Source organism: Falco naumanni, chromosome Z (assembly GCF_017639655.2).
Source record: "Falco naumanni isolate bFalNau1 chromosome Z, bFalNau1.pat, whole genome shotgun sequence".
NCBI lineage: Eukaryota > Metazoa > Chordata > Aves > Falconiformes > Falconidae > Falco > Falco naumanni.
The window spans coordinates 24578645-24604980 of record NC_054080.1 but is presented as its reverse complement, the minus strand read 5'-3'; the positions used below and the strand labels follow the sequence as shown (position 1 = coordinate 24604980).

General features: G+C 39.9%; 1 protein-coding gene across 4 annotated transcripts in view; it reads right to left on the bottom strand.

The window, feature by feature from the left end:
• Window positions 1–26336, bottom strand: part of EPB41L4A (erythrocyte membrane protein band 4.1 like 4A) — a 134159-nt gene that overhangs the window by 18266 nt on the left and 89557 nt on the right. For 2 of the 4 annotated variants that reach the window (XM_040580447.1, XM_040580451.1), the window contains 7 exons: window positions 26179–26256; window positions 22266–22378; window positions 14093–14174; window positions 10345–10428; window positions 7724–7837; window positions 5861–5908; window positions 1192–1269 (listed from right to left, as the gene is read on the bottom strand). In XM_040580447.1, coding sequence (XP_040436381.1) covers window positions 1192–1269; window positions 5861–5908; window positions 7724–7837; window positions 10345–10428; window positions 14093–14174; window positions 22266–22378; window positions 26179–26256 — 597 coding nt within the window. The remainder of the gene's footprint in view (window positions 1–1191; window positions 1270–5860; window positions 5909–7723; window positions 7838–10344; window positions 10429–14092; window positions 14175–22265; window positions 22379–26178; window positions 26257–26336) is intronic. The other 2 variants (XM_040580448.1, XM_040580450.1) reach the window with 2 other exon arrangements.

The following is a 26336-nucleotide window of genomic DNA, read 5'->3' as shown; positions in this document are numbered from 1 at the left end:
CTGAAACTATACTCAGCATTTCATTTAAACTTCAGAGCTCACCTGGAAAACAAATCTTCCCCGCACACTAGGTTACTGTTAGCCGAGCATCGCACAAGACTGTACTGCAACGTAAGTAAACTCCAAAGAAATCTGATGGCTCAGATTTGCTTTATACCAGCCTATTTGAATGTCACAATGATTTTTTAGCATCTTTTTAACCGCTGCAAGACATGCTTAAAATATTATTATACTGCATACTTCTGCTGCACTATCTAGCATATAATTATTTCTAAGAGCTTCCAAATATCTGAAAATCATTTATCATAGTACTGCATATGAGACAACAAGAAACCATGGCAGCTTGTACAGACAGCTTCTTAGAAAATTTGCCTTAAACAATTCCTCTTTTGTCCAGTGATGTTTTTCACATGCTCTGTTTATACAAGATGAAGAAATTCTATGTGATTTTTAAAAATATATTTTCATAAATAACTCTCAAATGCTGTTATCTCAAATGCAATATAAATATCACAGTTTTAAAGGAAAGTTTTTACTACAATAAATCAGTTGTTATGCTAACTTTTTCATATCAGCAACAAGAAAAACAGAATATAAAACCTAAAACTTACTAGCATAATGTGGTATTAACTACTGTTGTCCTATTAAAAGCTGATGCTGTACACATTTTGGGTTTAGGCCCACACTCTTTTACATTTTGGAAAATAAAAACATTCATGCAGTGACATTCATGCATTTAAAAACAACAGTGAGTTTCAGATCCATTAACATATTTTTACTATACTCCTTAAAATCTTATTTTCTGCTAAAATTCTGCACTTGAAATTTTTGAGGTACTGAAGTATATACTGTGACTATCTTGTATCATCATTATCCACTTTATTATCACATTATCCATATTTATTTATTTTAATATTTTAAGTCTTTTGTAGATATGCCCCGTATTTGAGTTTGCAGTTCATTAATGAGTTCTTTCCAAGCAACAGGAGGGTATGCATTCATTGCATGCACCTATGACGTGTGTATAGATTTTGGCAATATCTTTTCACATTCATAAAAGGATCTTAAGCTGCCTCGGGAAGACGGTAAACATATAAAATGTGTTAGATTTCTTATTAGCTCTAGCTCAGAAAAGTACATCTCCATTTGTTTGTGTTTCATGCCTCTATACCTAAAATACATAAAGATCACCTGTTTCTCTTCTTCCGATGCTCTCTGTTGGAATTTTCTGATTCACTGCCACTGCTGGTGTTACAGCGAGACCGTGATCTGGAAAGGAGAAAAGCAACATCTCAAGATTAATTTATCTAACATCAAAGGTACTGAAGTTCTAAACAAGGAATGAACAGTACTGCAAAGACATTACTAGGAAAATCAGAATTAAAAGACTCTAGAGGGCTTGTCTACTACACCTGAAAGTCATATTATCTTTTTCACATTAATTGATTGGGAATAACTGCTTTGAAAGTGGTGCACCCAGCGTGCAGTGTCAGGCGAGTGCTATTTTCCTTCTGAATCTTTGCACTGCATTTTTGTTTGTTTTATTTTATTTTATCTCTCAGCATTCTTTGTGTATACACCACCGTGAAATGTTTCTCTGAGCTGTGAAATACTTTATCTTTAAACTGTATGCTCTTTTCTCATTGTATATTGTGAGACATGCGACAGAAACAATACAGTAATTCCAGTTTTGCAGGCAAAACAAAATGCTCATCAGATCCGTCTTTTTTCTATTCACCTCAACTTCCATCTGACTTCCAGTAAGTTCATATCATTTTTCAAGTGTCAGGCAGTATGGAAGAAACACCACTAACACGATGATTATGCTGATCTTTATAAACACAGAAAGAGCAAAGTGCACACATTGGCAGGTGTGTGTATCAGCACAGCTCTGGGATGACCCGATGCAAAGCTACAAAGGTAGCGTGTCATGCAGGGAAAAAGAAATAAAGCCGTTACTTCTGTGTTACCTCTGACTGCAAAGCATGATGAAGTGACATTTATGGCTCTGATTATTTATTACTGGAAAAGACTGATGGAACAGGCTGATGCAGAACTTCAAGAAGAAAATGCCTACCTACAGGCAAATTCCTCTCTGTCAAAGGAAGTGCTTGGCCACTACTGTCCGAGACCCTTAAACCCTTGATTGCCATTGATCATTTTGGAGCAGACAGATCAGGGCTTTGGTCCTAGAAGCCAGGACTCTATTACTGTACTGCTGAGCTAGGTCCTAAAAAATGGCACTCTCATAAAAACCCGGTTTGGACCATTCTTTAAGGCAGGGGTCCTCAAACTACAGCCAGCGGGCTGGATACGCCCCCCCAGGGTCCTCAATCCGGCCCCCGGTATTTACAGACCCCCCTTCCCCCCCCCGCCGGGGGTTGGGGGGGGAAACCAAGCAGCCGCAGATGGCTGCCTGCCACTGCATCCGCGCCGGCCCCTGGTTAAATAGTGTGAGGACCCCTGGTTTAGGGTGATGATGGTCTCTGACTGCCTCCAAAGACAGACCTGTTTCTCTGTAACTCTGTCAGCCCAGCTCATTAATGGGGAAAGTTGACCAATACCAACATGGTGGGGGTTGGTCTCTTCTCCCAAGTAACAAGCAATAGGACAAGAGGAAGCAGCCTCAAGTGGTGCCAGGGGAGGTTTAGATTGAGTATTAGGAAAAATGTCTTCACTGAAAGGGTTGTCAAGCATTGGAACAGGTCGCCCAGGGAGGTGGCTGTGTCACCATCCCTAGAGGTATTTAAAAGATGCATAGATGTGGTGCTTAGGGTCGTGGTTTGGTCGTGGACTTCACAGTACTATGTTAACAGCTAGATTCCATGATCTTAAAGGTCTTTTCCAAACCTAAACGATCCCATGATTCTATGATTCTATGAGCTGGCTTAGAAGGATTTAGGATATCAGGAATTAGAATTCGTGATGGCTTTGCTGCAATGGAAACAGAAATTTTCTTCTGAGGTCTCTGGGCATGACATAGGAGACATCAGGTGATAACTCCTGATGCTGCTGGCAGGGACACGTACTTCCTTTTGCCTCCTGGCTTTTCTTTTGCTCTTTGGTAAGCCACTCTTGTAAGACAACAGATTTGTTAAACCACACCTCAAACAAGCCAAGGAGTAAAGGCAGTTCATTAGGCATAGGTAACAGGTAAAGGGAAGCATTTCATTACAAGGTTGGAGGCTATTGACAAGCACATGCTCACTGCATGTTCTAACAGTTCAGGAAGAAGAGCCCAAAGATGAGAGAAGATGTGAGAGATTTCATAGGTAACAGTGTATAGCTGAGCATGGACCCATCCTGAGTGTCCTGTCTGGTCAGGGACACATCACTCACTCTACCCCCCTCTCTGAAACCAGGACACTGTTATAGATGTCCCTCTAACACAGTTGAGTGTCTCATGAATTTGCTCCTAATACCAGTTAATTATGGTTGGTTTTATCAAACTGCTGTGTCACTACATGCCTCAGTCTATGGAGTGTGGTCTCCCGCCTCTCCTAAACTAGGCAATCATTAACTCAAATAGCTCCTACTCAAACAGAATCGTTTTAGAATAATAGGACAGCTAATGCCTAGGAAAATCAGTTCAACCCAGCTTGTCTAAAGGGAATAGGCTTGGAAAAGTGAAATTTCCCCACAGGAGAAGCAGAAACCTCTCCCCATTCCCAAATTTAATGGCTCATGATTTAAAGCCAGAGAGGCTCAGTATAGCCAGTCTCCCGGGAAAAAATACACATTTCTGTGGGAAGCTGAAAGTAAGGATAAGAAAGATGTGTGTTACTACAGAAATATGTCACCCTGAAGGAAGAAGGGAGATTAAAAGATGGTATCCAAAATACTGTCTCGAGCACGTTGAGAGAGTTCAGAGCCATAAATGCCCTATAACTGCAGCAGCCCTTACATGCCCAAAAGCATACCTTCCCGCTGCTACATCTTGCCAGCTCTTTAATAAATATTCCACTAATCTTGAATCTCAACATTACTATGTCATCCAAGCAACATTGTTCTTTAACGCTTCCAGGTTATCGGAGTGACGCTGTTCTACATTTCTCAGCACTTAAGTATTTTCTTACTCTGATTTAAGCAATTTACCCATAAGGTACCTATGCCTTGGTACCATAAGGTACCATAAGGTACTTATGGTACCAAGGCAGCAAAAACCACACCGTGGCAGAAGTGCAAGATAAAACTTCCTATTTGCTAAAATGTAAGATAAGCCTTTCTCTAGCTTTTCAGGAATGGAAATCTGATCCACCTTTTGGATACAGCACATCAAATTACCTTGTGTTCCCTGTCAGGAAAGCACTTGTGGGGAGAAAGAAGGGTTGCCGAGCTCTCAGCTGAGTGGCAGCTGCTCATGCTGGCTGTCAGAATACTATCTTCAACTGAATATTAAATATCAGCTTTTACTGAACTGAATAAAATACCAAAAATGGAAACAACAGTCATTTCCTAAGTCAGATGCAAGAATATATGAGATAATCATAATCTCTGACAATTACAAAGTACCTTTCATCCTTTTTTCTCATGTTTTCTTGGTCATGCAATGTATTTGGTATTTTGCAGGTGGTATATCTATATGGTCTGACACAAGGAGCAAGAAAGAAGGCATAGTCAGTTTGGCAAGACAGAGAACAAATACAATACAGGAGGGGGCTTGAAGGGTGGGATGACACAAACAGTTGACAGAAAAGGCTCATATTTTGGTGCAGTCCTTTTCAGATTAAAGTGAGAGTAGCCAAATTGTGAGGAAGTAGAAAAGGTCTATTCCAATTTACAATAACAAACCTGTACATTTGTGATGTAATACAGCAGGCACAGCCTTTGGGAAGGGGGTCCCCTCTGAGTACTGGGATTTTCCACCCGAGATGCCTAACTAAATCTAAATCCTCTCAGTTTTATGTGCTGGACATCTACCACAGGACTATCACTGGCAGCTTGTAACGGCAATATCCTTCAAAAAAATAATCTGTTATCTTATAATAAGTGCAATATAAGTGAGCACTTTCCCTGACTTCCTGTGATTGTCCCCGAGACGTTTGTGTCTCTGCCAGAGCTCCTTTCCTGTGCTGCAGCAGTGAATCAGATCCTGGGTGTGCCACCTCTCCCTTGCAAGCCTCAAGAGACTCTGCAGCTGAGATGCACTGCAATGTCTCCTTTTTCCAGCAGTCAGGGCAGGAGCACAGGAGTGAGGACAGGCACAGCAGAGAGTCATAGTAGGCAGACATGGCACTAGAGAACTCCAGATGTAAAAATCTCTCAAAAGCTGGAGCTGCTAAAGGGCACATCTGAATTCACACCAGCATTTTATTTGGAAATATGACAAGTAGTCAAGACTGCACAGGAAAGAAAGAAGCAGCTTAAGAGAAAAAATAAGCAAAAAATGTGCAAGACAGTAAGAAGACCATAAGAAGCTGCATATGCCTTGCATCTACTTTTTGCAGGGCAATTCATCTCAAATGACAGCAGACTTGCTTTTAAAAACAGATTAATTAAAAGTGGGAGGCTTGAGAACTCAAAACAAAATCTGCAGATGCAAAATCCAAAAGCTAAAACTTCTGGAATTGACTTTCAAATTGCAGACAAGCCTTTAGTAAACTTCCACAAACTGCTTCCAGCATGGTGTAGGAACAATGTGCAAGGCAGCTTGTAGGAATCTATACTGTGATGAGGGCATGCTACAGAGTGTTTCAGCAAAACTAAGACAGGAAAGAGAAAATTAAATGGGCAGAACACAACAAGTCTTTTAAACATTTAAGAAGATGGGGGAGAAAGAAGGAAGGGAGGGGATGCAGGAACTAAAATATGATCAGTACTTTCACTATCAATTCATGGCTGCTATAGATTATATATTTACCTTCTCCTTTGCTTCAAATCTGAATCTTCGCCACTGTTTTGATTTTTCCTGTGACATTAAGGAAGTTTTAATGAAATACTTTGAGGTCACTTAACAAAAATACACAAAAACCCCATCTTTTTTAAAAAAAAACTTTACGAAGGTTTTTTTTTTCCAGCATGATTTAAGGCAAACGTGCTTGTTTAAAATTTTCAGGACACCTCTACAATAAGTTGTGGAGCATGATCCCATTCAAGCTTTCATTGCAAACTCCTGACTTGCAACATTAAGCATAGTATGCTGGCCTTTAGACTTCCCTACTGTTTCCAGCATAGCAAAGTCTGATGTTTTCCTCTTAATTCCAGTAAAGAGTGCACAAACAATGTGGCTATTGTTATTACACAGCTGAAAAGGGAAAGTGCATGAATAAAACCAAGGTTCAGGAAGACATAATTAGGTTAGAATCTACCTACTATTGTCAGTCTTCATGGTCTCACATATGAGATAAGACTTTTAAAAACATTTTGTTGGTGTGGTGTTCCAAGGGAAAACTTTCTATTGGCACGACCACTTGTCTACTGAGTAGATCAGACAAATACAAGTCCCAGGTGATAAACACTTTGCATCTCAAAAAATATCCTACTGCATAGTGCACAAACACTGCTCTTTTATGGGTACAAGACAATTTAGCACTGCACATCCCTATTCCTTTGTTTTTACAAAGTCCAGCAAGTCCTTCTGACAACTAAGCTGGAATCAGAAAAAACATTCAGGAATCACATTGCTATTAACACTTACAAGGGCTCTGTCCAACAGGGTAAATCAACATAACTCTACTGATTTAAGAGAGAGCTGCAATGACTAACTCAGGCATGAGGTCACTAAGCATACATCATGGGTAAGTTTCTTCACTGCTGTTCTAGACAGCTAATGGCAGGTAAAAGGTCTGGAGCAACTCAGAAGCCTGACAAATACAAAAGCTCCATGTCAAAGTAGATCTCCTCATAGGTATGGCTGCATCATCAGAAACCCCTTTGCAAAGCATGGCTTTGAAATCCAAACAATAATCACTTAAGATGTCATAAGGAGATGTAGCTGCCAGGTGCTGGGTCATAAGGCAGTCCTCCAAAGGCTGTGATGAGTATGGCACAGTAGCTATGCCTGCCTATACTTCACAACAGAGCACAGTGATGAAAACAGCTTCTCAGCAGGACAAACCATCCCAGGTAACTGGGACCCTCTCAAAACTGTATCACTTCAGAACTGTCCCTGTAATTTGCATTTTGGACATACTCCAGGACACACAGCACAGTATCTCCATCCATTTCATTTTACTTCTCCAAGTCACCCAATTCAGCTTCTACCCATTAAAAACACATTAAGTATCTCATACTTGTATTTTTGCTGGCATCCTTTGAAATGTAAAGTAATTCACACATGGGACTGTTGAAGACAGCTTTATGGCTCATTTGTTTAATCTTTGTGCCACTTAAAGCAAAGTGATGTACTTAAAATACTGCTCTGTATTAGAATCTCATTGTCAAGCAAGCAACATCCATCAACCCTCTCATTCTCCAGCGAAAAATAGCTACAGCAACTGAAAGAATCTTGCACATGCCAATAATGCAGCTTCTCGTATTTTTAACATCAGTTTCACAGTACCCAGAACAGCACACAAGCAAAATGGCTGACCAAAGCTTCCTTTCCAAAAGCAGATCTGGTGTTCTTACCCAGGTCTTTTTTCAAACTAACAACCAGCCGCTAGAGAACCCCTTTTACCAGGACCCAGCTGTGCCTTCCAGAGCCTTTACTGAACACAGAGCATGCAGGACCTCAAGCTTTCTAGTGTGAGAAGCTAACAGTAATTAACCCTGGGGCTCTTACCTCCTCCGAACTGGCTGCCCAGACTCGTTCTCGCTGCCACCTGATGGGTTCCGTCGACGAGCGTAAGGAAACTTTGGTGATTTATTGCGATCACTCGGAGAATTATACAGCCCACTAGGGTTAAAAAGGAAGAGCAAACAGGTAGCTTCAGAACTTGCAGGACAGTTAGGCCAGCTAACTGAGATGCAGCCTACAAAAAAGAGAAGGCTCACACACACTTATACACATATTCACCTATACATGTATATGTGCGTGTGTGCATGTGCTTATGTAAATACAGGTGGTACTGCTTTTCAGCAACAAATATTTCACACCGAACCTTGAAAATGTAGGACACCTCTCAGCATTGCCAAGCCAACAGCTCTAAGCTTACAAAATGTAGAACCAAGTATACACATATTCTTTTAGCATAATACAATTCCTATGCTTTAGTATGAATTATCCAACCCAGAAGTAGGCATTCAGATGCACCTCTATTCTTTATGTTGTCCATGGAGATAAGTATAAAAACTGTGTTCCTGCCACAACATGTTTCATCACAGAGCTCGTGACTAGAACTGTGAAACAATTTTAGCTCTAGCTTTCTGCTGTTCTTCTGTGCAACCCTCTGCCAATGGTGTGGAGGTGTTTCAAGCTTCAGGTTAGGTACTTCAGCCTGGGTGGGACCCAGTGGGTTGAGCTGGGTTGTTACCAAATTAGATGTAGACTATCAAATGGCTGTATGGATTATCCTGTGACACCTTCCTACAGGATTGTAAAGACCTCTTCCAACAGTATAAGAGAGCCTGCAATGGAGCATGTATCACTCTAAAGTAGTCTACTGATGTTCCACAATGTTTTGGAATAAGGATGCCAAACTCAACCACACGTCTTTACCAAACGTTACTCTGCCTTCTTCACAACAGCTATGCGGTAAGTATGATATTCTCATGAAATTCCAGTTAAGGTATTTCTTTCTGCTTTCCTAAAACCCTCTGGGCCTTCAAACTGGATACACTCTTTTTCACCTGCTTCTGCAGACTGATTACAGCACTGCTCTGCACAGCTGAAAAGTTGCCACAGTCTATCTGAATGAGAGTTATAAGTGAAAGGCTCTGTGCAGCATACAGTCTGCTTATGGGTCTAAAACCGTGTAGCTCTTTATAGTAGATGGACTTGCAAAAACTAAATGCTACCATTCTTTGCCTACTGGGGGATTGAATTTCCTGCTATCCTGAGAGCAATTTGAACACTGGAGCCATAACGTGACAAGCTGACAAGACTTCTTCTTTAAAAATCACAAATAAACATCTGTCCCAGCCAGAGAATGTTTGCACACTGCCTTGTCCCTACTCTGAAGACTCTTGACGTTTACAGAGGGAGCACAGGGTAGATCATCATGGTGCCTCGGAAGACACAATGTATATATCTGAATCATCACGCAAACGCAGGACTGTACTGGATTACACTGAAAGTGCCATCTGGTTCAGGGGCCTGTTTCCACCTGTGGCTGTAAGCAACCACTTACAGGAAGCAAAAAGTTGAATACATATGACAGCTCCCCAGTGCTCTCTCAGTCCCCAACTACTCCCAGTCCAAGGGATCTATGGAGCCAGCTGCTATACCTCTGTCTTCAGAACCCTTGGGGATTTCTCTTCCATGACTCACCCAGCATCTCCTAGGATTCCACTAACTTCCAGCACTCCCTGTAAAGGAGGACCACAGGTCTCCTACTCACAGTGAGTCACCACCTTTCTCAACACTTTTAAACCACCTCCGGTAGCTTCATATGAAGATCCCAAGTTCTTGTGCTGGAAAAATACAATACTGATCTCTTTCTACTTTCTCTGTACTGCTCATGATTTTCTAGACTACATCCCCTGAAGTTCTCTCTTCTCCAGACTGAAGGAAGAGTCCTGCCTGGTTTACACTGTTGCTCCCTGTACAGATTTCCTGCACAGCCATTTATATCTTTGATTACCCTTCCTGTTCCTCTGAAAGCCTTTTTATTTTCCTACGGTGAGGATATCAGAACAGCACTCACAATTCATGGAGCAAATACATGATCTACAAATGTATGTAATGGCATTAACACTATTCTTTTGCTTTCATAACAACTTCTAATTGTTTTTCTGACTGCTATGTTTTTCACGTTTTCATGAAGTTCTCCATAGCTCCACAGCTGCTTATTTTACTCAGAAATCTAGGGTTATGTTTTTCCTCCTATGTGCCTCTCTTTACACTCAATGACTCAACATCAACCACCATCTAGTGACTCCTCACTCATATTTTAGGGGTCTTTCTGCCACTCTTCACAGACAGCTTTCACTATCACTGTCCTAAATGATTCTGCCCCATCACCAAACTTTATCACTCCTTTTCCAGCTTTTTGATAAATATACTAAACAGCATGGATCTGTGAACAGATCTCTGTGGAAAGCCACTGACCACTTCCTCCTAAACCTACTTTATTTTTTTTAAACTGATTACGAATCAATGACAGGACCTAGCTTCTTATATGCAATGCAGATTTATTGTGACCCTGTTAATACATTATGATATTATATTAATATCCTTCAACCTATTGACATGGCATGATATTTACCATTGCACAACCCCTAAGACGTCATGCCTCGCCTTACCTCTGGGGGCCATTTTCCTCCCACGGTGCGCTTGTTTTACTTCTTTGGGTTTCTGGACTGTTTTCATTTTTCATCTTTTTAAAGCTAAATAAAAGTACAGATATATATATATATTTTAAACCCATACTGTACAGATCATATGTTCTCTCCTGCTGACCTCTTAAAAATTAAAGACATACATATATGCCAGCATATAGCTATTTGCCTGCTATGTGAAAAAGGGCAAACAGCTGCTCTGTTGAAGAACGTCTCCTAGAAAGAGAGATTGGAAGGGGAAAAAAAAAAAAAAAAGACCTGAAAATCAGCTCTAGAAGCTCATAATTATGGTGGCACTGAGTCAGAAAAAAGATCAATCTTGTTTCAGAATAGACAAGAGCAGATGCCTAGGCAAAAAGTCTAACAATAAGTCAAATATGCAATATGCTTTCACAGTTTTCCACAATATGCAATTAACAGATTATTGAACCAGAGGCTTTATCTGCTTTTTGTTCTATGTAGCTCTTCATAGAACTTTCTTCCATGGATTTCCTTAAACATCTCTTGAACATTTTTGAATTTTTGGTATAAATAGTGCCTGACAGCAGTATGCTCCAATATTTAACTATGGCACAAACAATTATTTAATTTTATTTCAAAGCTTTCACTTGTTCCAAAACTTCTATCCTGTGTTCCTCACTAGTACTGTGCTTACAGAAAGAAAAAAAACCTCATGAATGATGGTTCCCTAATCACAAACTACAACTCATGATTTTTTTTATATATAATTTTAACAACTGTCTCTTTTCAAAGTGAAAGAATCAAAGACTATTCAATCTCTCCCAGTACAGGAGCCAACACATAACTCTGATTATCCTCATCATATTTCTGTACCATTTTACAGGGTCTACAGTACCTTCTTTAAGATGGGACCAATAAAGGCAGGGGTTATAACTTCAAACCATGACAGACCACAGGTTCATAGAGTAGCATATTCTTCTCATTCCTTCCCCAATAACTCCGTATGTTTCCTTTTGGCTAGACAAGGAGTATAGATCTCACAACACGAAAGAGCTGTCTTCACTAACTGCTGAAAGGTAAAGTATCAGGACAGTCACCTGACTTAAGAGATATATATCAGCGTTTGTAACCAGCTGGAAAAACAGCAGGATGCTCCAATTCTTCCTTTATTCCCACCATTCTCACAGTGTCAGGTTTTACAACTTCCAACCCATTAATCCTCCTGGAAAGCCTGCTCACTGCTACTGCAGGTGCTGGAAGGTGGCTCACACGTAGGTACTTACGCACCTATCTTCTTGCCAATGGCTAGTCATGCTTATCCTGCATCATCATCTCTAGAGCTCCCTTTCTGCTTGAACAAACAGTTCACCTGATACAGAACTAGATAGTCACATTGATTTCCACTAAGCTCTTCAAGAAGTATTACTGATAGCAGCCCACCACAAGCATTAATACAGCATATCTTTCCAAAGTGCAACTTAAGCAACAAAACAAAGAAAAAAGCTTTACAGATGCTTACAGAGATGAGGACATAAGCCAGAGTACTTTACCCAGAGCAAGAGGTGAAAGACTCAGCTTTATGAAAGAATAGTGGCTACTTAACTCACTAATCCACTTCTAACCTCAGCCTGTTAATCATTTAATTCTCACATAGTGAACAAATGCAAAGCTACAATAAGTCAGCAGGAAAAGAAAATAAATTCCACTTTATCAGGTAAATAATTTTCTAAATACTGCACCCATTAACTATTGACTCATATGCGCATAGAATCTATGCCCAGGCTTCAAAATATGTACTTAACTACAGACTAAGCAAGTAACTCAGGTAAATATGTTTCAGTCTTGCATTGCAAAAAGCAATTGTTCTTGCACAGCGTGAACTACTGAACAATATTTACATTGAAGCTGGGCTTAAAGAAATTTGAATAATGTTCTCAAATCTTAAAAAAGAGAGAGAAAGAAATGATCCTGGGAAGTGAATTCACTGCACTAGATTCCTAGGTCATTATTCATTCAGAGCAGACACACACGTTATGGCTAGAGAGCTAGAGCATGGCAGCTCTTCAGATACTAGTATTACCTCCAGGAATGCAGTTGCAAAAAGGACTGAGTTCATTCAAAGTATTTTAAAAGGTTAGGGTCTGAATTTCACATAAGATTACTGTTATTTGGAGGGGTTTATGATTTACCTTGAATTTGTACCACTTATACAGAAGTGAAGAAGTGACCATTTATGGATCTCAACAGTGAATGAGATGTTAAACTACAAAACCTCAGCTTGTAAGAGCTGCTGAATGATGCTTTGCAAGCATGACTGACAATTAATGTGAGAACTACGTAGGATGGAGTAAACCACCAAACTGTAAACAGTTTACAAATTATGTGTGCTGCCTCTGATGTCTACTAAGCCTGACAGACCTGAAAGGTGCTTCACATATGCAGACAGACACATAGAAACAAACCAATTTCTAAATAGGAAGCATGCAAGAAAAACAACTTCCAACACTTTTTTACTGGGAGTGACAACTGTGACTCAGTGAGAATCCGCCTACAAATTGCTTTTAAACTGTTAAGGCAAAAAAAACTAAATACAGAAAACTTGAAGCTGCCATGTTGAGAGCTCCTTATTTTGATTCTTGCTCTATAACCTGCCTATTCATTTCTTTTTAACAGTTCATTGCTAAAAATTTATATATAGCATTTGGAGCACAACCTGTTAGTGCAGGGCTCCTACCCATTCCCAATACAATCATCTCTGCACTATGGAATAAGGGTACCTACTGCTTTGTTCTTTTTTCTCTCGTCACAAATCACAGAACAACAGAACAGTTGGGATCAGCAGGGACCTTTGGATGACATCTGGTCCAACCACCCAATCAAGCAGACCCAAACAGAGCCAGTTGCCCAGGACTGTTCCCAGATGGCTGTTGAATTACCTCCAAGGGTGGAGGCTCCACCGCCTCCCTGGGCAACCAGTCAGTGCTCAGTCACCCTCACAGTGCAAGAGCGTTTCCTGATGTTCAGGGGGAACCTCCAGTGTTTCCCTGGGTGCCCACTGCCTCTGGTCCTGTCACCGGGCACCACCAAAAAGAGCCTGGCTGTGTCCTCTTTGCGCCCTCCCTGCAAGTATTTACATAACATTTTACTGTTTTCTGCTCAATGGCCTAGCTTAAGCATGACCGTATGGCAAAATCATATACTTTCTTTTAATCCATGATTAGAATTTTTATCTAAGGGCTAGAATATTGGATTCAATTTCTCTCAAATTGAGAAAGCAATTAAACTCAGATCTTCTTTCTTGAGGCAACTGTTCTAAATATTAGGCAATAGGATACACTATCCACCAAGTACTTGCAGTAAATCTTTTAGACCCTTCTTCAGACGTCCATCTAGATACCTAGCATGTGAAGCCCACAGCTTCAATGGAGAGATAAGACCAGAGTTAACCAGCTCAAAAAAAACTGTCAGGGTCACTGGCCGTGCAGAGACAGATATTCAGGCAACTAAGCAAAAAAGTTAGGTGCTGAGGTTTTGACTCATTGTTTTTTCATATCACTCTTTTTTGATTCAGGCACCCAAATTCCACCTAAAATTAAGGGTGGGGATATAAATCTGCCAGCCAGCCCACAGCTCCCAGGGAAGACACATATGACTTCACGGGACTATCCTGACCAGATTACGAGGTGTGTTCCTCTAGCCAACGCAATACACAATGTCTTAAAAGATGGAAGGGAACTGCTGGTCTACGTACCTTTTCACTGGGGAAGGTGCAATAATTTTAGTAGTTCCTTCATTTTCTCCGTTTGTTGTAATCTGGCTCATGTTCTTAGATCCTGAAAAAAAACGCACAAACAGAACAGTCCAGTAGCATATAGGCTTGCACACCTATTCAGCATAATCACCTACTGAAGACAGTGCAGCATGTCAGATAAAATTATATACAAGACATCTGGTGCATCCTCTGCTTGCTAAGGGTGTACAAGGATCATACTTCTGCATCTTGTCCTTACTTCTAGTTACACCACATCACAAGGAAGTTTAACATGGTGTACATCCTTATTTTTCCACATGAGACAGAGGAGTCTGTAGCTGTTGTTGTCAAAGGGATACTGTGCCATTGCCACCAGAAGGGAATTCCCTGCTCAGTCACCAGTAAGAAGAAAGGTGTGAGGAGAATACAGGCTACAAAAAAGCTTGGGAATCTCCAACATAATAACTATGGCCTCTACAACAATTGTTAGATGGTAAAGCATGATGAGTATGTTTGTTCTAAGAAACCTTTTCAAATTGATGTAGCAATACAATGCAACACAACATTAATATATCCTGTTATGACTAGGAAAATAATAACTGTAAGTCAGTGGGTTAGAAGAATAAAAATATAAAAAAAGAGAGAGAGAGAACAGAGTAATACTCTGACAAAGACAGCTGAGCATCAGTTTCAATGAGTCAGAAACATTTGGCCAGTATTTGAAAGTTATGTGTCTAGTTTCCAGTCTTGTGCCCAGCACCCCTTCCATTTTGATCCTGCACTTTCCGCACTTGGTACTTAAGTCCTCACTTGAGCCATGAAAGGGAACCTGAAGAAGCAGAAGCAACACGCAGTTTCATCTCCCTTTCAGCCCCGTATCAAAGGCTTCAAAGAAACAGATTTGTGTGTTCATGATTTAGGAGCACGCAATCTGGCTATTTTGTATTGGGTTAACATCAAAGCGGTGTGGTAAGACTATGCTCTACAGATGCATACAGCTCAGTATCATGAACAAAAAAAGAACTGTTCTGTTCAGCTTGGTATGTAACAATGTATTAATCATCAGGACAGGTTTGTTCCTAATGGTGCTATAACTTCAGTTTCCATGCGGTGCTATTAATATTAACCTATAATTTTTCTCTAGTTCACAAAATCTCTTTCTATTTGACTGGCAATTTCAGTCATTTCTTACAAAACTGTTGCCACCTCCAGAAACAGATGTTAAGTAAAACGACAAAGCAACACCATCATCAGCTCTGGACAGGATTCTGAGCATGTTCATTGAAGATAATGAACCGGACTAACAAGGAAATACTATGTCCCAGAGGCACAAGCAACAGCATTATAGTAGTGTTAACATAACGATACAAACTCAAAGCCTTTTTGTTTGGCTAAAATTAAATGTGTCTTTGCATTATAAGCTTTCTCCACAGTCTCAAAGAAAGAATTTCCTCACAGTCTCCCTCCACTTTCCATACCACCCCTTTAACATACAAAGTCTCTGGACTCTCCACTACTTCAACACAAATACGTGAGATATAACCAAGGCATCTTTTCCTGCCATCAACTGTGTCTCCTACAGGTTAAATCCGCTAGTCTTCTGCACAAGCCTCATACACTCCAGAGGGTCTCAAGTGGCACTAGTTGCCTTTGCTTAAGTACCTCAGCCAAGTCCTTTACATGTTTGACCTCACACTTCTAACAATGTCATTTACTCCTTTCCCTACTTAGTTTCTCAGACTAATGCCTGGCAGGGAAGGGGAGCAGCCTGGGGGCTGCCTTGTACAGGATTTACTCCTTCAAGGCACTTTTTGTTGTTTACGCAAGTACAAGCATTAGGAAGAATCTGGAATATTCTGAAGATGGAAATGCAGAATGGGCACAAATCCACAGACAGAAAGGAAAGTAAAGTTTTGGCATTCTGAACAAATCCTCTATTTCATACAGTAAGAGACAACCAACTCTCCAGACTCTCTGGAGCACTGCACATCTGCCCATATAGTTACCTCCTGCCTTCAAGAATGAAGCAACAGCTACACTGCCACTATGACCTGCTTGGTAAAAAGTCAGAATTACTGAACAAAAAACTTTCTTGAACTACTAATATGGATAAGAAAGTGATCAGCAAAAGAATCACCAGTCTTCATTAAGGCCATAAAAGGCTGCAACAAAAATTATTCCTCTGACCCCTAAAACGAGAAAGATGCCTACAGTCAAACAAAAAACACAAATAAATAAAGATGACAGCACATAAGAACAGGAAGCAGAAATTTCCCACCTTTAAGGAAGGTACTGTAGTGAAATGAAAATTAAGTCAAAGTGTTGAACTACAAGGATATCTCCAGATTTCTGACCCTATTTTTTTGCATGCAGGTACATTTAGCTTGCCTTTCCTAGGCCATCAAATACATAAGATAAAACCACCTACTCTAATAACTTGGCCCACAGAAGTACTGAGATCAGCAAACGTATGACTTTTTCAAAAGAAATTATTTCAGTACTTCATGTATTACTGTGTAAGCAAGGTAGCCTCCAATTAAGCCCCTCAGAGTGCTCATAACTTGACGGAGCAATAAGAACTCATGCTCCACAACATGTCATAGCTACAATTGCCAGAAAAAGAGCCAAGGGTCAAGTAATAGCCACATTCAGAACTGATCCTTCGCTATGTTTGGCAATAGCCTTACCATTCTGCTGACATCCAGTCATCTCTGGGTGTCAGGCAATGGGGTCTCATGAGATGTAGCATCAGTCCACCCAAGTGCAGAAAGTCCGTGATGCCTTTGCAACTCCTTCAGTGCCCTGCAGGAAGGCTGGTGCTGCAGAGCCTACACGCGGCACCTCAGCTTTTGGAGCAGCCAGTACTAGCAAATCCATAAAAAAGAGGCAGCTGCTTCTCACTGTTGAGTTCCCTGGTTAACACTGGTATTTTAACAAGTACTTAGTTGAGGAAAACCCAAAGACAACACAACATACCAGTGACTACCAGACACAGGCAGAAACTACTCAGAAATACAAAAGAGGTTTTTACTGAGACAAGACCTAATATTAGCTCATATTAGCTATGTTTGACTTCACTGCTGCCCATAATGAGGACTTTTGCTTTGCTTCTTAAAAAAAAAAAGGTCTTGCTGTACAATTCTTTTGTACAAATAAGTAGCTTAATTAGGAGTTCTCTGTGCACATTTACTGAAACTGTAATACTTGTCTTTAAGTATGTTCTACCTCATGTACCTATTACTAACTACAGTACTGTACTACCAACATACACCTCTGTATGATATAGTATATCCCTAATACAAAAGAACAGACCCCAGAAAAACTGTCCCATTGCAATAACTTATCTATACCACTGCTTCTTGCATGCCAAAAATACCTTAGCTAGATCTTCAACATCGCACTTGTAGCAGGTTTCCCCAGTTGTTTGCCTTCTGTCAGATAAGTTACCGTTAGCGTTCACTACACTGAACTTTTCCAGTAAAGTGAATGCACACACTTTGATTCCATTTGACAGCCATCTTGATGCTGATTCCTGTATTCAATTTAAATGGACTATTACATCTTTAAAAACTGAAATGTCCAAAACCTCAGGAGCCTAGCAAGCTGATTAGCCAGGCTCCTAAGATTTTGGACATTTGAGTTTTTAAAGATGACAGGCTAATCAGCCTGTCAGGCCTGCTTCTTATCAACTAAAGCCATTTCACTGACTTTATCTGGGAAGTAGTGTTTGTACCTAAATCTATTAATGAGAACATAAGATAGTGTGATCCAAAGGAAAACATGCAGTGAGAGCTCATGCTTTGCAGTGTGTGTTACTAAGAGAGTATAAAAAAGGACTTCCGTATGTCTACACTAGCTTAGCCTGCTCTCTGAAAACGTTTATTATCTGAACTAGTTTCCCAACCTGTAGCTTCAAGGGTTTGTGCATCTCACACCACATGCATGAAATGCAGAAGCAGTCACAGCCATCCTTTTACAAAACCTAGAATTTAAAATAAACTTTAAAGTGTAAAGCTTGAAGTAAATAAATAAGTAAATAGATAATATTACCCCAAGATTAATTTTCTGCAATTTACCTTTCAACCCTATCTCACAATTTTGAGGGGAAAGCATCATGACTTTGAACGTGCCAGACCAGCAGTTCTAGCTACCATGATGGCAGCTGGTGAAGCAGGGTGCCGACAGGCATCTGTGGTAATATGTAAGTTAGGGCAGGGACTGTGACTGCCTGTGATTGCTTAGGGACTATTATAATACAGACAGTACTGTAATTTTGATACCCACTCCTGACTCTCCACCTGGCCTTTAAATCAGAATGGCAGTACTTACTTTACACCAGTTTATACAACTACCCAGCGCGCAAGGCAGGGACAAATCGAGTCCTCAGCTACCAAACAGCAATGAAACCTAAGCAATGTGTTTTCCACTGCTGAATAAAGTCAGACCCACAGCAACAGGTCTGGTCACATCAGTGTTTGTCCAGGGAGGATGTTCCCAAGGAGCTTTTCATGTGCAGCATTCAGCCAAAAGAATAATGAATGCTTTCACCCTATGCACTGTTGTGAAAGCTATACATTATCAGCCTTGCCGTAAGAGGGCAAGACAGAATAACGTGACGTCCTGTTCCATGTTTGAGTTCATGATTTGCAACCAGAACAAAATGCAACTATAATTTTCTAACAGAAGAAAGGAAATGAGGAGAATATACAAATGAAACAAGCTACAAGTATCTCACGTATAAGACTCCACAGAACCAACCAACCAAATCCTTCTCCAACTGCACGCTAATTTGAACATCGACCCAAACAAACACAAAAAAAAAAAAAAAGCAAAAAGCAAAAAAAAAGCACTAATATAAAAACATTGCTTGCATAGCCATTGAAGTTTCCTTCTGATTTTTCCACTAATCCTAGAACAACTGAGATGTGAAACATACTAAGCAAGTGACAGAAGGTAGGTTACGGCATTTTAAATCACTGTAATCTGGATTGTAGGAAAATAATCTGCCATGCTAAAGCCAAACTGTCTGCCCTGTCTACCCCATCAGGGGAATCAGCCAACGGCAGTGGCTTTTGTACAAGTTGCCCTCTGTTCACAATATCGCCTCCTTCAAAACCTCTCTTAAAGCACAAATATTTTAACTGGAAAAATAAAAGAAAATATTTCCTATCATTGTCTGGCACCTGCTCCAACTTTTCACCAAGCGGTTGCAGTCCTAATGACTTTAGCATACTTTAATGGACCAATGTGACAAAGAAGCATTGTTAGTATTATTATCTGCAAAGGATAGCTAACCTCTGCCTTCAGGTGTCAGAAAAAAAGTAACAAACACATAAAATGTAATTGCTTATAACACCAGAACATGCATACAAAAAGAAGGAACAAGGGAAAATAATAAGATGCCAGAGGTTAGAGGCTTCAGCACTTCACACACACCTCTGTGAGGGAGGCAATGCAGACCACATATGCTACAGCCGTAAGTCGGCAGCTTCTGGTTCATCTAATTGTCCCCAAAACCACTGCTATAGCTGTCCCATTACTGGCACCAATGGATAAAAACAAAACCAGCCCAGAATGGCTACTTGAACTGGCTGCAGAGAGGAAGCCTTTCATGCACTTAACTTTGCAACCTTAAGAAAAGGAAAATAAGTAAAGAAGCAGGAAAAGGGAGAAGGAAGTTACTGCATAAGAATTATTTGTAAATTGTTGTTGGGTTTTGGGAAAATAAATGGAACTCTGATTTTCATTCCAAAAAGCTAAATTATAAGCCATACCCAGCTGGATCCTAATTTAAGTGGCATTTGGCAGAACACACCTTAAGAAACATGTAATACATGCAAACTAAAATCACCCTGTTTAAAAAGTTAAGCATGGCATATTTATTCTTATTATACCATATCACAGACACCAAATAAAGAGCAAAGGAATAGCCATCAATGATAACCATCCTCATAATCTCATTATGCAAAAGGAGTATTTATTTTAAGAAGAAATGTCACATTGTTCCCTAAAATATTTCAATCAGGGATAATTTTAAGAAACTTATAGAACTGTTTACACCAGGCTCATTTGCAAGATAAAAATTTATTCTGTAAATGTAAAATCTACATAGGGTTAATATTTTTAAACAAGTGATGTAATATCTAAATGCAGCAAAGAGACTTGATTTATTGTGTGAAATGGACTTTGCTATATCCAAGATCCAGTTTAGGTGAAAAGGGGTGGATTTATCCTAGTGACATGCAATAGACTGTCACATGGTGTCTGACACAGGGAAGAGAAATAGCCTTTAGTCTGCCTTCAGCATCTGAAAGCCTATTTAAAGGGAGAATGAGTATTAGATATGTAGCATTGTGAATACCCAAATACAAAATGAAAATATAAAGACTAAAAAATAAGCTCATTTATAGGGAAAGGCAGAATTTGAACGATGTATCTCTTTTCCTTTAGCTCTTATTTTAAGTGGGAAACAAAACAAATTTATTTAATTTAAAAATCATTTGAGGTGATACACCTGCCCCAGTGGAAAACAACTGCACACTTTGAACACGTGGGTAATGAATTAAGTTGAAGTAAAAGCAAACCAATGCAGATGGGTGATACAGATTACAAAAATATATTAGTAAAATGGTGAAAAAGCAGCCTTGTTATTTTGAAGTAAAAAGTAAGTATTTAAATTCACCAAAACAAAAAACACACATTGTCCAGAGAATTCTGCATCATGTTACATCAGCAGAATGTGCCATAGGAAGATTTCAGTCTTCCTCACAATTCCAGTCAAAGAGACTGAAAAACAGCAACAAGCAGAAAACACACACCCCTGCAGCAACAGACTGACTAGGACTGCATGCACTGCGGCAAACATTATTTTCAACTAAGGGCTGAGTTTCAGCTGACAAGTTTACCTCTGAACAGTCACATAATTTTCTGCACAACTGAACTAGAGGCTAATAAGGTGAGAAACGCTGTTCGTCTTCAATAGGACAGCCCATCTGAACAGAACCCTAAGTCACTAGGTTCAAGGGTGAACAGCTTCTTGTCCTCTTAGGCACCCATTGACAACACAACAAAACAACAAAAAGGTATCGTTACCAGAAAGCAAAGCAATCCTTCTCTTCTTACACTGAACTGACTAAAATGAAGTTTTTTAAAAATCTGCTTGTGTTTTCCAAGGGCAATACTTCTGTCTACTCTACACTTCAAGACCTACCGCAGCTAAAAGGCAAAACACACCAGTTTTGTTTCTGAGTCAAAAGATAGCATCCAGAATAAACATGGGAGGTTTCTAGATGTATATACCTGCTCTCTTTTTAAAAATGGTGACTCTGAAAAGTTTATAGTGCCATACCAACCCACGGTAAAGGGAAACCGTGCTTACATTTTAAAGGCCAGACAAGTGTTTTCTCAAACTGCTTACACACGTGCATATATACTTAACTCCATGCATGGAGCGTTACTGAAATCTGTGTGACTGCTGTCACAGATGAAGCTAAGGATACACATGTAATCATACGTAGAACTGGAGCCTGACATTAGAAAATCTTTTCATCTCTATTACTAAATTTCAGGAAACATCCATTATTCTGGGTATGACTCCTGTGATCCATGCTTAATCTTACACATTTTCTCTGACACCTGTAAATTTTTCCAGCTTCCCCTGACATCTTCAGCATGCAGGACAGATTTCCAGCCCACACATCTGGAGCATGTTAAAACTGCAGAGGGCATGGCACTAACTTCTGTCCCACTTGATACCTAAATAAAAGGGTACTACCCTTGAACGGGGAAGAAGATGTACAGAAGAGACACCTTGCATCAAGCAGCTTGAACAATGGGATACCAACAAAGAAACACGGGTATAAAATTCTTCACTGAGAGACAGAACTCCTAAAAAAAACGTGCTCACTGCCTGTTTTCAAACTTCCCTTTCATACTTTACATTATACCTATAAACATGGGGGTTTATCATGTTTGATGCACACCATCTGTTTTACTTTCATCCACAAAGCTGGAGTTTTTAGATCCAGTTAAGGTGAGGTATAAATTCTGACCTAAGGCAAAACAGAGAATCCATTCTGAGAGATCCTTGAGGACACTGCAGCAGTTGAGTTGTCTCTTGAAAACAAAATGAACCAAAGACCAAAGAAGACAGGCCCAGCATAGGAAGACTTACCGGTCTGTTGTGTTCTTTTGGGGTAAGTCTTGCTGCGACTTCTTTCAATGCTCTGGTCAGGCCGCGGGAGCTGCACAGAAGGGTCTCTGGTCATTTGCAAAGATCTCCTGCCACTTGAAAACATGACAAAATCATGGGAAAATATTTGGGAAAATGATAAAAGAAACAGAGGATCTTTAAACTGAAAATAATGCACAGGGTTTGGGCAGCATATTTTGTTAGCTATTCAGTTCTCATTCCAGCTCTGCTTCTCAGGCTGAGTGGCACTACCCTGACTTTTGTTTTGAGTCAGTCATTGGCACAATCATCAACAGATTGTGCCAACCTCTGCTATATCTGGCATTTTCAAGAAAGGCTAAGTAACTAAAACAAAATGCTGATTTCTTAGGAATAGGCTAAGATAGTGTGACCCTTTGTAACCTCATATATTCTAACATATGACTTTCTTAAGTAATCTGATTGCTTCCTAAATTCTTTCTGTAAGTTTTTGTCTCAGGAAAACACACATTTAACATTGCTCAGTTCCAGTCAAGTAAGGGATGACTTCTCTGCCGTGGAATGACCACCTAAAGGTCATAAAAACCCCCGTGCAAAACAAACTGCAATAAAGTGTTCTCGCTAGCACAGGCCCAAATGATAATAAATTGAGTAGAAGTCTTTGTTCCCATTTACAGTAAGGCTCTTCTTCATTGCACAATTACATTATTAGTTTAAATAAATTCCTTTATGCTCATTTTAGTATTCCTCTCTATCTGACTAAGCAGACTATAGAGTTCGTAACAAAAATTTAAAACAGGCCTCAAACTCCTTCCCAAAACTTCATGTTTGCTTCTGGAAACCTACTACACAAAAGAAAGTTCAACTCCTGGTTGCTTAAACACCTGCAGTTCAATGACTTAGAAGTAAACAGGTATAGTACCAGCAATCAACTATACAGGCATTACACATGTAGATTTTCTGAGTTACATGAATAGACTCCACTAAATACTGTTTGTGTTTTTACCACTAGCCCCAAAAGCATAGTCAGCAGTGCAGAATTTTTATCTTCTCAAAATCTGTAAAAGAATTAAAGGACAAAAAAACCCCCAAATTCTAACATTACATCACAGTAATGCTGTTCTATTCAGTTCAATGGGTTTTTTGCTCCCAAGTTAGCCAGAAAACACTTCCGCTCAACTTTTAAGTTTGGCCACCATGCCAGTATCGTAAATTCTGGAAGCAGTTTTTTACAAAACATCTGGGAATAAGACCTTCCACTCACACTAACACCTCCATGCATTAACCAAAGCATCTTCTTTTAATACAAGGAAATTATTTTCCTGAAAAGTATCTGCCATCTAATGAGAAGAATCTAGAAGATTAAAAGAAAAAGAAAAAGCCAGAAGATAATATTATGGTTCCCACACATACAGTCAAACAGTGGGATTATGGTTTCTGATTTGAGCTAATGATGCATACAGATACACAACACTGTCATTGCTTTTGGCGCTACATCAAGAACAAAAGGCAATGAGGGAAGACAATGAAAGCTGATGGATAAGGAAAAAGAAGATTCTCAAAGCACATGAAAATGCTGTTTCTGCTGTGCTGAATTCCAAGAAAAGAGTTAATATGTCAATAACCAATTAATTATGCCTATTTATCATTCACACTGTATAATCAATATAGTGCAACCAGATGTCACAACCCACATTTACTGGAACATCTACTCAGGTCAGGGGGAGTCCTCAAGAATCACTGCAGCAAAACAGGAAACACTTTGTACTAGAAGGAATATATATTTTTCAATGCCTTCTAGACAAAACTAACATTATGAACATAGCTGTCAGTAATGACCACCACCCAGCATGGCAATCCATATCACAGATCACCCTTGAAACTCACTCAAAAGGGAAGATGAACTTGAATGCACCACCAGCAGGAATAACTCAAATATAGTTAACTGCTTCATGTTATGTTTTTAAAATTGATTAGAAGGTTCTGGTAAGTGCAAAGCTTTCCCCTCCCTAGTACCAGTGCCCCCTGCTCCAATCTGCTGACATGGTCCAACAGAGGAAACGTTCATCCATAGTTCTCACAGAAACCCACTGAACTATCCATTTTCACAGATGGTGTAATGTGGTTGAGGATCCAACTAGAAACCCAAAAGGCAGCACAATCACTCCCTTATTATCTACAGTAAAGAGAAGCTGTATCATGCCAGATAATGTGATAACCCCAATAATGTGGATTATTATGAAATATGTTGGAGAAAATGGAACAGAAATACACCAGTGATCCTGGCTGCAGACAGTCCAGACTGTCACATGAGCTCAGGCTCAGAAGTGGCATAGTCATCTCTCCATCAGAAACACTTCCTCACAAGCAAGATCTTACATCCAAGGGTAACAGATTGTTGACTATGAATTCTGATCGACTGAGGACAAGTGTAATAGAGCTACTATTACACACTGCTATTAGTACCTACCACATACACTAACTCCAATCCAGGAGCTGCTGAAGAAGTTGGGGGTTATGGTTTTCTTGTTTTTAGAAAAGTCTTCCTAAGAGGCGACTAACGACTGTCAGCCTTAGTTATTACGATCCGTGTATTTATTTCTTGAGTGATGGTGGAAATACAGATAGGAAGGAGAGACAAACAGACAAGCCAAACATAAACCTGAACAAACCTGGTATATTTGCAGGCCATGGCAAAGAATATCTAGAATTTGCCATTTATGGTAAACAGTAACTTTTCACCCAGCAGCTTCAAAATAACTACAAAAGATGAAAAACTATTTTTATCCCCACTTGACCAACTGAGAAAATCAAACTGGAAAAAGAAAGGGGCCTGGCTTTCAGATGTGGTTTTGATTTGCTGCTTTCACTCTCCTTTCCAGGTTCAATGAATATGCAACTCTAAAGCAATTCTAAAAATCAGACCATAAATTACTTGGCTCAAAATTGCTCAGCCAGTGTGACAGAACTGGATTTAAAAGTGGTTGCCAGCTGCCAATCAAGTGCCTTACTAGACAAAGAGCTGTCATTTCAACAGGCTGAAAAACACAAAGTCTCAAAGAAACTCAGTAAAAACTATTGGGTATCTGAAATCTTATGATTTTAACTACATCCTACATTCTGCTAGTCCTTTGTGACAAAGCAGCTAGAGGATCTTAAACCTACTCTCCCTGCTGCATCTTCCTCTGTGTCACAGTATTAACTGCCCTTTATGTCACACTATCTGCTTGGTTAACTCAGGCTAAAACTGAGACTGAGTGCTCCCTATACTCCCTTAGCCTGAAGTTTACTGCATCTTTCAAGGCTTGCAGCTTTGAATGTTTATCCAATTTTGCCAGCTATTCCAGTTAGAAAAGATAGTCCCGTCTCCCTTCAGATTTGCTCTCATTTTTGTTGTTAAATCAACCGCACTGCATCAGCAGTACTGCTACAGGGTTACACATAACCATTTGGCTTGAGAGCCTTTGCCATAGCTCAGCTGCAGCTGTAAAGAAGGGCATTGCAGTTGCAGACTTTATACATTCCTTTGCAGCAACACTTTGCTAATGCCCAGAAGAAAGTCGGCAGCTAACATGCCTCCTCATTCCCCAGCTGTCAGGAAAAACCCTTTAGGACATGAACATAATTTTAGGACTTACAAGAAGATTTTGACTTCAAGCATTGCCAAGGCTACTCTCACTTTCACTACAGCTACAGCAGACCCTAGCCAGCTCCGGGGATCTGGAAAATGAGAAGTAACTCACATTGCCCCAAAACTGTCAGACTCCCGTGAGGAGTCTGTTAAAATGGCCCTGATGCATGCATTGTCAGCAGAACTGCTCTGAGTCATAGTCTGGGTGGGGTTTTTTTCTTTCATTGGAAGAAAAGAGGAGAAAAGATGGAATTAACTGAAGTTTAAACAATGAAATAAATTCACCTGTACCGATGTTTATAACCTATGGATCCAAACTTGCTGAATTTTCTTGACAGAGAGTTTGATTCATTCTCTGGCACTCTGTAGTTTGAAAAATAAAACAGAGTAAGTTACATAGTTTTCAATTACAGTCCCCTTCCCAAGAAAACAAAAAAGAAATA